This window comes from Protopterus annectens, chromosome 11.part0, assembly GCF_019279795.1.
Source record: "Protopterus annectens isolate FY-2018-M chromosome 11.part0, PAN1.0, whole genome shotgun sequence".
Taxonomy (NCBI): Eukaryota; Metazoa; Chordata; order Ceratodontiformes; family Protopteridae; genus Protopterus; species Protopterus annectens.
This window is the reverse complement of record NC_056745.1, coordinates 1,373,847,985-1,373,864,021: the sequence shown is the minus strand read 5'-3', so window position 1 is coordinate 1,373,864,021 and position 16,037 is coordinate 1,373,847,985. Positions and strand designations below refer to the sequence as shown.

The 16,037-nt window shown below is 37.7% G+C and overlaps 1 protein-coding gene across 1 annotated transcript in view; it reads right to left on the bottom strand.

Annotated features, from left to right (window-relative positions):
- LOC122815075 overlaps positions 1 to 16,037 on the bottom strand; it is a 3,014,144-nt gene that overhangs the window by 2,876,003 nt on the left and 122,104 nt on the right. The window contains exons 6-8 of the mRNA XM_044087319.1: positions 15,076 to 15,236; positions 5,116 to 5,245; positions 3,913 to 4,029 (exon numbers count right to left, since the gene is read on the bottom strand). Of these exons, the coding sequence (XP_043943254.1) occupies positions 3,913 to 4,029; positions 5,116 to 5,245; positions 15,076 to 15,236 (408 nt within the window). The remainder of the gene's footprint in view (positions 1 to 3,912; positions 4,030 to 5,115; positions 5,246 to 15,075; positions 15,237 to 16,037) is intronic.

Below are 16,037 nucleotides of genomic sequence, written 5' to 3'. Positions count from 1 at the left end.
TCAATAAGCACATGGAGTGCATAGCATGCTACCAGGGATATGGGGACTCCAGGGCACGAGGCACAGGTCTGAGGGGCAGCAAGTATGACTAACATGTGCAGTGTTGTCACACTATGGCAATGCTTGAATACTTACACTACAGCAACATACAGGGCTGTGATAGCCATAAGGGGGCTGGGGCAGTACTGAGCCAATTGTTAACTGGCAGGGAGAGTAATGCATTCAGACACATGCTGATTCAAACATACACCCATAGATGTACATGTCTTGCAGAGGGACTCAGGGAACAGCAATAGTTTTAAAAGTTTACTCACATGAGGCAAGGGTGCTACCTATGCCTCTCAACCTTTTAGTGCAGGAACTCTGGGCAAAGCCAGAAACAAATGGGTGGCAAGGATAGATTTTAATTATTGTTCTTGCAACCTTAGAAAGTTTCTAGAATAACACATTTTTGCAGTAGCATGATTTTCTGAAGGATATGAAGTCTGAAACTCAAATGCCTGTCCTTTTTCAGTGACCTCAGTCTTCAATGATTTGCCAAGAAACTACAAATTTTATGAAAAGCAGAGAGAAATGAGGCAAAAAAATTCTGAATGTACTGCAAAAATCTGGACAGTTGAGAGTTAGACAGGACCTATAAGCAGGTGGCATGCATTTCCTTGAGAAGAGGAAAAACAGATGGTCTTCCTGGATCAGATGTAGCAGGAATTGATGCAGGACATCAGTGCTGTGGGTTGCCATAACAAGGCAACAGTGTAGGCAACATCAAAGATCATGGATATTTTACTGTGTGCCATGAAATCAACAAAAACGAAATATGTCAGAGAAAGGTTTATCTACACAGAGGCATTGAAAAGGTATAAGAATTCTAAGTATCCCTTACCAGGGAGAGTGAGAGAACCCACTGGTTTGGATGTGAGTACTTGGCTAGTGGTGACTGCCTGAGAGTCAATAGGGGATGTATCAAGTGAGTAGTAGCATGTGCCATGCCTATAAGACAGTCACTCACAATGTTGAATGGTTTACTCCAGCAAACAAATATGCAAGCTTATCATCCAGTTGCACATATGATGCAGCATTCCCACAGGTGGGCTATCTGTATGGATTCACAGGTTCCAATGTGAGAGGATCGATACAACAGTTTGGAACATGTCTAATGTCAGTGGTCACTGGTGGCTGATGATGACAGCAGCATGCACATGCCGCAGTTCAATGACAGTGTGGCACTGTCATCAGTGATAACAGTGGATGACACAATAACATCATCCATATCTGAAATAATGGTGGCTGGGAAAGGTGAACCTCTGATATCTGCTGTGTTCATGGATGACATCCTTATTCTGCTACACAGGTGTCACCACCATGGTCAGAATCAGAGGGATGGATTTTCTCCAGTGGTCATGCAGCCTACATGAAGGGAGAGATAAGTAGGTGTCTCCTACCATAACTCTAGAACATTCCTAGACCTGGGTGTCACTCTTGGCATCAGTCAGCAAGTGCCCAGGTTAGTGATCCAGGAACATACAATTACTACTCACACCAGGTAAGAGATGCTGAGCACGATGCATGTATTATGTGAGGAAATGTAACCACTGAAGGGACTAAAGGATATCCTGCAATGCAAGCAGAATAACATATTGCATAGCAGCCGATTGTATCCCCTATTAGTCAAGTTAATTAAGGTCCTGTAGCTCAAAGCCATCACATACCACTGCTGTTTTGCAGTGAGCATCTCCTACCTCTGCCCATTCCTGAGGCTGTGGACACCATCATTTTTATTGGGACACTAAATGGAAGACCATACTATGTTTTTGTTCTTGTTCCAGACATTGTACACCATCACATACTGTATGTTTTTCATCCATGGGAACTTCACTCAATTGCCAGATGATGTGACCTCTGGCTAACTGTATAAATGGCTACTGTATTTATCACTCTTGACGCATCCACTTATTACTGTCCCCTGCCACCATACCTTATTCTACCTGTGCAAATGAAGATGATTGTGCCCTGCTCACCTCTATTATCTGCATGGCATCAATTTTGTTTTGTGCTTGTCTTGTTATGACCCATAGCTGTATACCATATGCTGTCTCTTTGCCAGTGCCATGACTTATAGCACCCAACTCTGCCTCACATGGGATATAGTCACTCCAAATTCCTCTAACAATTCCTCACCTGGCTCCTCCTCTACTGCTGCTATAGGCATGTCAGGCAGTGTTACAGTGTCTCAATGTTGTAACTGCTTTTGCAGTACCAGACTATATAGCATGGTGCACATTGTGAATATCTTGCTGCAGACCAGGTTATGTGGCATGATGCAGTCCATGAACATGTTGCTGAAGATCCTTGGAGCATTCTGCAGTGTGCCAGCAGATGTATCCAAGCAGCAGTAATGGTCCTTCAGTGGTTCAAGTGAGCATTCAGTGAGATTACATGTCAGTGACAGTGCAGCATTATAAGCCATCTTCACCATGATGTAGGGCTACAGATGGGCATTCAAAAGCCATGATTCCAAAGCATATCCAGCATCACCTGCAACACAAGACAGTAGGCACTGTCATGAGTGGTCTAATACCTACATTCATGGGGCCAGATGATCAGGGACTCTGTAGCTGCAATGTGTACTGTACTATACAATCCTACGGAAAATCACTTCCACATGAAATGCTGGTATATGTTACATGTGTACCAGATGTGGGAAGCATAGGAATTCCTCATGAGAATTTGATGTACAGTACATATCTAAACTGTATACAATACCCTATCTATTGCACATCACCTGGCAGTTGATGGAGTAAAACCCCTTGCTGTTGATCCAATGGATACCATGTGTCACAGGTGAGGACTTGATAGCAATGTGGGTTCAGTCAATGGAACCTAGAACATCAGGTACACCCCATCTTGTCAAATACCGATATAGTGATGGTTCTCTCCTTTACTTTCTGTAGAAATCAAATATAATCAGTGTAATGTCAAGGAAATGGAACAGGACTTGTGAGGATGATACCTGTAAAACTCCCAGCATATAGCCTGTTTGAAGTTAGGAGGTTCTTGTAGAAGGATGGTTAATGCTACACAAGCCTTTTTATCCACTGGGATAGGCAGTCCATACATCCCTGATGATTCCATGTGAGGTTGCACGTTTACTAACTCAGGTATCGTGACTCTTTCCACATGGTGGCACTCCACAATGTCCTGGTGTGCAGTAATCTCTGTAAATTCATTCATAAAAGAACATTCAAACCAACATTCTAACATTCTTATTTTTTATTCAAATCCTGTGTCAAACATTTTGTAACACCTTCAAAGTTGTATTTCTTATCTTTAACCTCCATTTAATCTAAAGAATATCACTAGCGAGTCTGCATGTGTGTGTATATGTGTGTGTGTGTGTGTGTGTGTGTGTGTGTGTGTGTGTGTGTGTGTGTGTGTGTGTGTGTGTGTGTGTGTGTGTGTGTGTGTGTGTGTGTGTGTGTGTGTGTGTGTGTGTGTGTGTGTGTGTGTGTGTGTGTGTGCATGTGTGTGTGTGTGTGTGTGTGTGTGTGTGTGTGTGTGTGTGTGTGTGTGTGTGTGTGTGTGTGTGTGTGTATGGGTGAGTCTCTATGATATCTATCACCTAAGATATGCATCCCCCACAGCTCCCTCCCAAAAGAGAGGTGAACATGCTGTTACTTTTGTTTCTGCTCTACCCCAGGCAGCTTTCTCAGTATCTGGGACACAAATTCAAGAGGAGGTTGTCTCCATTATAGTCAGAGCTTTATCCCTCCCCGCCATATGTATATGGCAGTCTTGGTGTAAGGCTAAAGAAATAAAAAGCACTTTGTGTTGAGAAAAAAAATAATTTCAATGTCATCTCCATGAACGAAACAGGACATTACAGAGACTGAGCAAAACAAGAGTTTTACTTACATCGGGGAATGTACACCTTGTAACCTTCTAGTTTTTCCAGACTTGGGGTCCATGCCACCTTTAAACTAACCAGACCCTCCTCAACAATTCGAAAGTTATGTACTGGTGGCAAAGGTGCTGCAAGAAAATAAAATATACAATTTTCTGGAGTGAGAAATACATGTAAACAAGAGGCATATTTAATACAAGTCAGAAATGTACATATTAATTAGGGTATCAGCCTACACATACTACAAAGTCTTAAAAGTAAATACTGTGCTGAATAAATGCATGTGTACTGAATGGAAGTATGTCACTTTGTAGAACTATATATGTATTTTGGACAAATTATTTAAAAATGAATTACACAAAATATACAGCACATGGTTTTATTTCTTCTGAATACAATGTCAGTATTATGTATAATATATTGCTATCTAGACTTCTTCAACATAAAATGTAATGCATCTATTTCTAAGGCGTTTTATTTTATTTTACTGATGTGGCCTCAGCTTACCATGTAAAACCCTTAGTACAACTACTTTCTTTTCCAGGACAGCATAAGTTTTGGTCCCATAAGTGATTAGTTCAGAATCACCCTGTTTCAACTGAAGGCTACAGAAGTCAAACCCATTCTGCAAAGCATAATTTGTTTTCATTTCACTTCAATGACTTCTTAAGCTATTACATATACAATAGCAGAGATGGCAACAGTGGTGCTCATCTTACAGGTTCATTTATTCCCTGGTTGATATGTCTCCTATATGGAGTATGAATATTGTCTCTGTGATTGCATGGGTTTTGGCGAGGATTTCCAGTTTCCAGACACAAATCTCTTAGCTCTGGTGTCGCTCTTTCTTTCTTTCTTTCTTTCTTTCTTTCTTTCTTTCTTTCTTTCTTTCTTTCTTTTCTTCAGAACTCTGAAACATCAACTCCTAACACCTTCCTGAATCCATCTCTGTATAGTCACTGGTTCTCATGTTATGAAGATAATAGACATATACTTGAAACAAACAATAAAACTCATCGACTGTGCCAAATGTCAAGGCAAGTAAGTAGAAGCAGTTTTTATTCTTCTTTAACTTTTGGTTCACGGCTGCTCACTACACAGGTCTCCATATTACTTTCATATTTTTCATGTAGCAGTTAATGGGCAAATATGTTCTTCCTTGAACAATACATTTACACACACCTACAAAGAAGTAGAAAGTCATAAAAACTTACTTGTTTTTCCTTTAATAGTCACAGGATCACCAACTGCATCATCATAGAGAGCAAATATTGTAAAAAAGTATTGCGTTTTGGGATTAAGATCACTCATCAACACTGTTCTTTCATTACCATCTAGGTGGACCTGTTAGAGGAAAAACACAGACAAGTTTTAGGGAATGCATACAATATATCAAATGTGTAAAGAAATTTTTAATTTGACCTTAAAGCTGACCTTCATTTATTTCTCATCTTTGCACGCTATCTTGCATGGTATGTAGGTTACAGGCAAAATACCATCTGCAGAGAAATACTGATCCCTCCATCTGCTCTCCTCTGTTTTATCCAATTTGCTACACTTTACTGCCTTCTTTTAATGTTAGGTTAATTTCATGTCTTTTTGTATCATTTCACCGTCATGTAGATATATGTAAACAAAGAAAACACTCACACACATATACACACACACACACACACACACACACACACACACACACACACACACACACACACACACAGTCACTCACATGTAATCATGCATGCACGCACACATACACAGTATAAATATATCATGCCCATACTGATGATGTCATGTTAGAGAAGGTTACTCAAGGGCAAGAGGGCACTGTGCAAGTTAAGATTGATCAATACCAGAGTGATACCAGGAACTTCTACCAATATTAGCATTTTCTTCTGTAAAAAGATTGCAATGGATTTCATTCCTCCATTGCCTTGTTCAGTATTAATATATGTCGGACAAGCCATCACTGACACAGCTGTCTGCTGGCAATAATTACTGCTGTTTCTGCAATTTGCTGTGTAAAACTGGCTCATTTTAGTTACAGTAAATCTCTGTTCTCATGCAAAAGCTCTGCAACAGTGCATTATGTTTTATTGATGTCCCTGGACTTTAAGTGCAGAATGTGCTCCTGAATACTGTCGATAAAACCCATTTAGTATCGTTACACAGAAATATGTACTTCAACAGCTCAGTGGTGCAGCAGTAGAGTTGTTGCCACACAGCTAGAGCTTCTCTGGTTTGATTCTCAGCTGGGGTACCTTCTGTACGGCGTCTGCATGTCCTCTCTGTGTTCGTGTGGTTTTCCTCCAGGTGCTCTAGTGTCCTCCCATATTACAAAGACATGCATCTGGACCGTTTCTCCCCAGGCCCCCACTGAAAATTGGCTTTGTTCCAAGTTGGACTTTCCTGTTTAACAAGTGTTAAATAAGTAAAAAACAAGCAGAGGCGATTTAAGATTGATGTTTCAAAACAGAACCTAAGCTAACTCACGGTTGGAAAAACAACATGTGTGAGTGTATGGCAGTTTTTACAAAAGTTCACCCTAAATTAATGTGTCTACTTTAACGTGGAACTCAAGCACTACATAAGCGATCATGAGTGGGTGGCAATCCTAACTGACTTATTATTTGTTTAAGACATGGATGCAAGACAGGACACAGACAAGATGTAACACAACAGGTAGAATAAAGAGAAAAGCATAGACAGCAGGACACAGACAAGATGTAAAACAATAGGTAGAATAAAGAAAAAGGCGTAGATAGCAGGACACAGACAAGTTGTAAAACAATAGGTAGAATAAAGAGAAAGGCGTAGACAGCAGGACACAGACAAGATGTAAAACAATAGGTAGAATAAAGAGAAAGACATAGACAGCAGGACACAGACAAGATGTAAAACAAAAGGTAGAATAAAGAGAAAGGCGTTATCAGCAGGACACAGACAAGATGTAAAACAATAGGTAGAATAAAGAGAAAGGCGTAGACAGCAGGACACAGACAAGATGTAAAACAATAGGTAGAATAAAGAGAAAGGCGTAGACAGCAGGACACAGACAAGATGTAAAACAATAGGTAGAATAAAGAGAAAGGCGTTATCAGCAGGACACAGACAAGATGTAACACAATAGGTAGGAGGCAGAGGAGAGTAAAGGTAGAAAGTCTAAACAGAAAGTAAAAGGGCAAAGAAGATTAGTTGGGATAGGATGAAGATTAATAAAAAGAAATATGTGGAAAGAGAAAAGATAGGTGAAGGAAACCAGAGTAGGAGATAATGAAGTAGGGTCATATCTGGTCAGTTCAAAGGAGAGTCTGTGGTAAGATTAGTGGCAGAGTCAAATCAAACCACAAAGAAAGAAAGAAGGAAAATAAAGACAGGGAAAGACCAAAGAAAACAGAGAAGTATTCTAAGAAGGAAATTAGGTACAGACATCCTAGTAGAAAGAAGGAGTTCATGCATGGCAATGGCAGGAGATCCAAAAGGTAGCGTGTGTGTGTGCACATGCATGTGTTTTTAGGGTTGGGAGGGTTGGGCAAGAGTAAGATGCTGACACATTGCTGAAACAACCATGTAAACTAATTTTGTGTGTTTATACAGGCAGTAGTGCAGCGGTTAGCATTGTTGCCTCACAGCAAGAGGTTTCCCGGTTTGATTCTTGGCTGGGGTGCCCTCTGTGCCGAGTCTGCATGTCCTCCCTGCATTCATGTGGGTTTCCTGTGGGTGCTTCAGTTTCCTCCCACATTCCAAAGACATGCATGTGGTTCATTTCTCCCCAGGCCTCTGCTGAAAATGGGTTTCCCAGTAAACAAATGTTAAATAAACAAAAAATAAATAATCCATACAGAATTAAAAAAACTTTGTAGTAATTTAATGTAGGATTAGAAAGCTATTCTGGATGGGGAAAGCCATAGATGTATTAGGATACAAAATAAAAAGGAATAAAACAAGAAATACATTCTACAAGATTACTTCTTGCAATCACTTATTGGTATAGTCTGGGCAATGGAATGTACATTTATTTTAGACTGTAGAGGAGCAAATTCAGTTGTTTATTTCTTAGTTTTGTAAAATCTTTTACAGGAAATAAGAGATAATGAAAGCAGTAAGTTGCTTAAGCATACAGTTTACAAAGATAATGCCCCTGTGTTTAACCCATGTCGAGTTAAAGAGGGGAATTAGTCTGAATGTCACTATTGTTAAAGGCCCCGCTTTCATTACAAGCAGGGTGTTTCACATCACCTACTTGCAAATAAACGGATTCATAACTATGCCTTGAAACTACGTAAAGTATGGATTAGTATTTGGTTAATATTCTAGTGTAAATTTAAAAAAAATGTTGAATCATTTAAATAATCAATAAATTGTAATAAATGAAGGTGTGTACTTCCCCATTTTATAAAGACATTGTCGACAAATCATTAAGCAAATAATATTTTATGATTAAATTCTAATGGACCTCTATAGATATAATGTTGTTCCCATCATGCTACAACAATGTTGACATATGTATTGGCTATGGATGCACCCATAGCCACTCCTGCTTTGATTGTTGTCTGACTGACTTTCCCCATTTTCTTATTTGCTATGTTTTCCCGCCTTATCTAATGTATTCAATTTGTCTTTCTTGAAAGCTGAATAAAATGCAATGGAATGTTTGAATTCATGTTGGGCAATAACAGGAATGTGGTTTTAAGGGCTGCAGCATGGATGGGTTTAAAACGGCTTATACTAACACAGATAAATAATATGACTTGGTATGTTAGATGGAAGGGTAATCTATTTAATTCACAGATGAAGAATAATTTAATACATTGAAAAGCACGGTAAAAATAAAATGAAGGGCGAGTTTATAGATGTAAGGATAAGGACAGAAGGGGGGAGGTAAAAGCCAACAAACAGGAGACAAAGGTGAGAATAATAGTACTACATAAAACTTCATGGAGGAGACTACACACTTCATTGTTTAGGAAATGCTCCAGAACATACATTATTGTTTTAGTAGGCCAAAAAAGAGAATGCTGAATATGTAAAACCTAGTCACTATAATGAATAACGTACAGAAATATTATACTTATCTCAATCAACATATAGATCCAGAATCAGAATGGGAACATTTTAATCATACTTTACAGATATAGCGTTCTACAACTGGAGAGGGTTGCTAGGGATTTAACTCATCTGCAATATTTTTTTAAAAAAGAACACAAAGGATCGTTTTTTCACTCTGTTTTCACAGTTTAATACATGGTTGCATTCTTCTTTTGGATGGTGTCCTGAAAGGTGTGAACCAATTAGAACTCCTTGTAATGCACATCTTGGTTGTGCATAATAACCATTTTATACAGGCTTCAATTGCTTCTCATATTTTCCTACTATATTGGCTAATAAAAGGATTTTGCAGCTGTCACATTTTTAGATGCATTTTTTTTATGAATCACTGGTATTATCAGGTAAAAGAGAATTTTTTCCAATATCACTGGTGGGTTAAGATTTCCAAGTTATGAACATCTGTCCTGAATATTGTCTGCTTAGAATAAAGAGCTTATAAGAGTCATGGATCTCACTGAGCTGATTGAACTATGAGTTGCTTACAACCAGATCATAGACTTTTTCAAAAGTAAAATTATACAGTAAGATTGTCCATCAAGCTTACTATGTGCCAGTTATGATAAATTAGAAAAATCCTGCTATTTAAGGATATTGGCATAGCTGTAGTTTACATGAAGGGTCTATATTATAACAGCAAATGCTTAAAATAGCGAATGCTGTATAATCAACCCTTAAAAACCAAAACGGCAAAATGCCAAACACACGGAACAGCAATTTTTTTTCCCATGGGAAAAAAATCACTGCTAAAAAAAAAAAAAAAAAAAAAAACCCAAGCACAAAATTAAATGTGAAGGGCTAAGCCCCTATACCCCCCATGTGGGGGGCTGTGCCCACCAACCTCTCTATTTAAATATACCAACTCCGAGATCGCACCACAGTGGAGGAAATGGCAAAGTCCCGAAAATGGCCCAGTTATTTTTCCCTGGGAAAAAAAATCGCTGTTCCGTGTGTTTGGGCGTTTTGATTTAAAATGGTCAATAAAACAGCATTCGCTATTTTAAGCGTTCGCTGATATAATAGGTAACCTACATGGAGCCTTGAACACATATAGTAACCATATCTGAGGTTATGTCCATGGTGGCTTAAGTCTATTAGCTGTTGTAGGTTTGTTCTTAGTCATGAAGCTCCTTGAACATATGTTTTTTGTGGCTATTAGGTCATTGTGATATTTCCCACTTATTTTCCCTACTATATTAGGTCATTGTCATATTTTCAACTTATTTTCCCTAATATACTATTCTTATATTATGTTAACTGAGGAATTATTTAATTATTTATTGACTGACATTTGAGTACCAGGAAAGTCTGATGGGATAGGAGCCAATTTTCAGTGGAGGCCCAGGGAGATATGCTCCAAAGTATTACAAAACATAAGAACAATAATTTTACAGTCTTTAAAAATAATACAAAAAACAATTACAGTTTAAACAATTGTACTAAATTAGACGTAATATGAAATAATTGGTTAAGAATAGATGCAGGTTGTATGACAATGATTTAATAGTCAGAGAATTTTTAGTCAGCTTATAGAGAAATTAAACATAACTTAGTATATTAATATAAACAGGAACTGCAATACAAAGTGAGAGAAAAGTAGGCTTATAGTATATTTAGAGAGAAAGCCAGTGGAGAGAAATTGATAAAAGTAAGGAAATGGGTGAAGAAGGGAGAGTAAGGAGATGTAAGGTATGAATAGGTATTTGTCCACATTTAAGGATATAGTTTATCCTGGTGTTGAGCAAGAACAGAGCCAGCTTTTGGCAAGGAAGTCTTTCAGAAAAGTTTTGAAGGATGGGAGGGAATTATATTATCTTATTAATACCAGATTAATTATATTATCTTATTAATACCAGATCTTCAAATATTACATTTCCACCCTGTCTGTAGTGAACACTATTTCCTGAATTTACAGCTTTTGAGAATATATATGTGATATGTAGCTAGAGGCATAGGGTGGATTAGTAGTTCTGAAGTAAAATCTGTCACGTTTAGTGCTTATGTACTTTTTTACTGTGATGTGGAAAACAACAATGAAAATATAGGAATCTGGTAGTAAGGGGATGTCATTTGGTCTAACAGTAGGAATGGAGGTGGTTGGCAGTGACATAACTCAAGATAATAGTATCAAGGAAAAGAAATCTTCAAGGCTAGATCGCCTCATTACTCAGCTGTATACAAGATAGATATAGCAAAGGATTTTAAACTTCGTCAATAACAGTCTACAGGCCGAGAAGTTTTTTTATTCCCTCATAAATGACTAGAAGCAAAGAAATATCCCCAGGATCCCAGAGAAACACTTTCCTGCATACCTCTAATACTCATGAATGTTGACATTAAAATAATACACATAGTTTGGGCAAACAGATTAATTTGGTCAAAGGAAATATGAATAACAATAGCTAACTTAGATTTGTTTCTGGAGAATGGATGACCATCACTTTCGGTAGACTAATACGTAGAGTGTATTTAGACTAGCTGGAAAAATATTGTTCTTTTCATTGTTGAAGAAAAAAAGAGTTCAGCTATGTAGCATGAGGACTTCTTTTTACCCTGATCAATTAATTTAGGTACTCACGTAGATTTATAAAAAACACATAAATATTAAACATTAAACCCACAGTGCAGATATATACAAATGGAGTCTAGTTAGGAATAATTTCTCTCAGAGAGGGGTTTAGACTGGCATGCCCCTTCTTTTTGATTCACGTCAGCCTTTGACGAAAGCCTTTAAAAAGTAAAGAACTTTAGTGTCCCAGGATATGAGATGTCAGTGCAGTGCAGCTGAAAACACCTCCACATAACATTGACAGTGGTGTCAATTGCAACACACTTGTGTTTTGTGGAAAAGGCTGTGAGCTCTATTCCAACACCAGGAAGATGGTTTGCAGACAGTGCAGTATGGAGAGGGGGGTGCTTCACTCTTGAATTTGTTGTCCTTCAGATGGAATGTTAAACTGAAGTCCCATCAGCTTGAATTAGTTCAACATGGATGGCAAGCTTGTTCCAGAGAAAGGGAATTCTCTGAGATATATATCTGTCTCTCCAACATACTCTATTTACGCTGCAAGCAAAATTTAGATCTAGTAGCTCTGATGCTGTTTGTTAAGTGGATGTGCAACAGGTTTGTCAAAGCAGGGTCCAGGGATGCCTTGTATGCCAGGCACAGATCACCTCTCAGTAGTCTGTAGGAAACTGAGTATAGAGATAGGGCTTTGAGGTGATTCACGTAGGACATTGTGTTTATGCCATGCATTCTTTTTGTCAGGAACCTTTCTGGAAATTTCAGTTGCTGCATGTGTCTGTTTAAGTATAATGATATAATGACTTCCCTGGACATAGATATGTGTTTATAAATAAGGAGATTCTCTCTAGATCTAGGGTATCATTGTCCCCCATTACTCAGCCCTCATTAGACTAATCATTGATTATAATGTCTCCTTTGGGACGGATGTGTCCAGACACATGCAACAACTGGAACACCCACAGATAACAACTTAGTAAAAGGATAAAAGGCCTAAACAACATGTCCTACATGGACTCACTCAAAGCCTTGTTACAATAGTCAGTATCCTGCAGACTGTTAAAAGGTGACCTGTGTCTGGCATGCAAAGCATCCTCCAACTTAATACTGATGGATTTAATGCACATCAGCAAGTCAAATGCCACCAGACATACCCAGTCTAGGGATCTAAACCTCTTCTGCAGCATCAACAGAATGGTCTGGATGGACAGGTATATCTCTCAGATAATACTGCTGCTCTGGAACAGACTCCCAATCTACATAAATCAAAGTTTATCCCTATCCATATTCAAATGCAACTTGGATCTATAGATGGGAAACAGAAAATGTACCAAACAAAGAAAAAAGGATAGCAGAAACACTCAGTTGCATTCCCTCCACTTTATTTTCAATGACAGCTGTCGTTGAAAATAAAGTGCGGAGAATTTAACTGAGCACTTCTGCTATCCTTTTTTTCTTTGTTTGGCTCTATGGTTCGTATTGGATACAGTTTGCCACAGTAAAGGTATTTTTTGCTGCTTGAAACAGAAAATTCACCCCAGGACTATCCCCTGTAGTACATGTGTCCCCTCAGATTATCTATGGTAGGATCCCAGTTATTCTCATTAGGGGTAACATGTAATTATTGACCACAGGATGGTTAGACCAGTCTGTAACCAAGTGGGCAAGTTACTTTGAGCATAAAAAAAAAACTGGCTGGGCTTAAAATGACCCTCAAGGGCAGGTAGCTTTGTATATACCTATAAACCTAATTCACTAATGTTGTTGTTGTTGTTGTGTCTTTCGGCTTTTTTTAGGGGTCGCCACAGCGGAACTCCTGTCCGCTAATGATTGGAAGTAGATAATTTATTTTTCAAATTCTTCCTTAACTCATAATGGATTTTTTTATTGCAATTCTCTCTTATTTTCCTTCTTTTTATTCTTATACATATTTTCCACATGCTGTACTACAATATTCATAATTTGTTCTTTTGTTCTTTTTACCTGTCTTTTTACATTTTTCATTTTCCTCATTATACTAATATTCTTCTTTACTATTTTACCCAAATATTCAGATGCCTCCTCCCTTCTCCCTTGAAAATAGTATCTCTTCGTAAACAGTAATTCCTTAATATTTTTGTCAATTTATTTTATATATTTCTTTTTCCATATTATAATACCCTCTTGTATTATTATTTAAATTCTCTAACACGTTTGTATTCATTTTCCAGTACTTCACTTCATCATCCTCTTCCTTTCCAACATCGCCCTGCCATTGGAAAAAAAACACCTTTTATATTTACTTTGAATTCAATTCACCATTCAGACCCATTTTTATGTTAGGTCTTCATGGTTATATTATCCTTCCGTAACTGCAATATTTCCCCCTCTTCAATTTCTTATGATAATTTCTTATTTACTTTTTTTTATTCCCTTTCCTATTTTAATATAATCCCTTATTTCCATCACCTCATCCATATTGCTAAATGGCCTGAAAAAATTGTCACAACTGTATCACCATCTGTTACCCCCAAGCCTTCCAGTAAAATAATCACTGTCATATCGAAGTGCCAATTCTACAAGTCTATGGACCTTTGTTCCACACAGCCAGTTTATCAAATTTTAACATTTCCTGTACTTTTTACTTCTTTCCCTGCTTTTTACATTTCCCTTAAATCACAGTTGTAATTTTTATGGACATAGTCTAATATCTGATGAAACAAATTCTCCCTTTCATTGCTAGTTATGTATGCATATAATCCTATAATTCTGTAAACATGTTCTCTCCACCTCCCATCCACAACAGTTAACTTTCCCTTACTAACCAACTTTACATTCAATAATAATTCCCGTATTATATTTCCACCTCACAGTTGTTCTATTTGAAGTATTTCTTCATTTGTCAGGAATCTTGCATCCTCTAACTGAATAACAGCACAAACCCTTCTGCAGTATAATATGGTTAAGTTCTATCACACAGGTTAAGTCTGAGGACATGGCTTTAAAAACACTAAAATCACTTTCTACTTTCAAGATGAAACATATGACAAACTTTCAGATTTGTGCTTTATTGATCTGTCTCATCACAAATTACCACAAAAACAGCAGATTGCATTCCAACAGCTTTGTAACCGGACCTACTCACTGCATTCAAATGCAAACAGGAAACATTTTTCAATAAACCCCACCACAGTTGTCATTGGTGCATTTCCACTCATCTGAGCGGTTATAAATTTTTTTATGACTTTCATGCCATTTGCAGTCAACTAGAGTCTCATACATGGCTAAAAAGACAAAGCATCTCAAATATGGTGAAGTAAATAAATAAAAGGTACATGAAACGGTGGTTAAATAATATGAATTTTGCCAGCACATTTTCAGGCTAGGAGCATAGAGATAGTGCTTCCTGTTACAATAAAACTGACTTTGAGATAAAAAGAAAGAAAGAAAAAAAGAAGCCCTAGGATATGTATTTTACCTGTGACAGGCTGCTTGTGAGTCTGGCATTCATGTACTGGTGACATACATTGTTACAGTTTGTACATACGTTGTTACATTTTGTACTTACTTCTCTTTCATCCCGTGGTTCTGGTTTCCCATTAGCAGAGAGCGCATTTAGAACTATGCTGTATCCAGTGACAGCACCTGTAGCTGGTGTCCAAGTCAGTCTGAGAGAATTGTAACGTTCCTCACTGACAATCAAATCCTGAGGACCACGCTTTTGTTCCACTGCAGCACAAAGACAAATGTGCATAGAATTAAAATGGTACTCCTGAAGTTTTCATTTAAGGCCATTTTAACTGATATTGGTGTTAGTACATCTATTCAGGAACACTAATGCATATACATTTGTCTATTACATTCCTCAGTTGTCTGGTCAGTTATTATGAGAACATGATGAGATACATTAAGACAAAACAGACTTACATGCACTAACTATTAAAATATTGGATTAATGGTCTTCGTCCTTGTCCTGCCCAAAATATCAGTACCCTTATCTTTATCTACACCTATAGCTATCAATGTGAAAGCATCTATCTATCTATCTGTCTATCTATCTACCTATCTATCTATCTATCTATTACCTATTTATATGTCTCTATGTCTGTTTATCTATCTTCACTTATTTATCCATGTAGCTCTTGGGCTTTTAAACTTTGATAAGTGAAGAAACAGGCAAACAAGTTACAGCTGTCCTGTAGCCATTAACAAACAATTCATTCATACAGACACATTTTTGAGAGCTACATTTGCTTCATTTATGGGTTCATAGATTAGTAGTAGGCTATCTGCCTGTGTGGGCCATTCATTTTCCCCTACCTTAATGGTATTTCATTACCCCTATCCCCTCATAGACTAGATTCATATTGCACAGAGTGATAATAACTGAGATGACATTATAAATATTTATGAGGCCCCAAGTGTGGTATATATCATTTATTAGCTGACTCTGTGTATTAGTACAGTAGGGTGCAGCCCTGGGGTAAATTTCATATTCTCCTTCCATGGATCCAACTTATGCTTGAATAC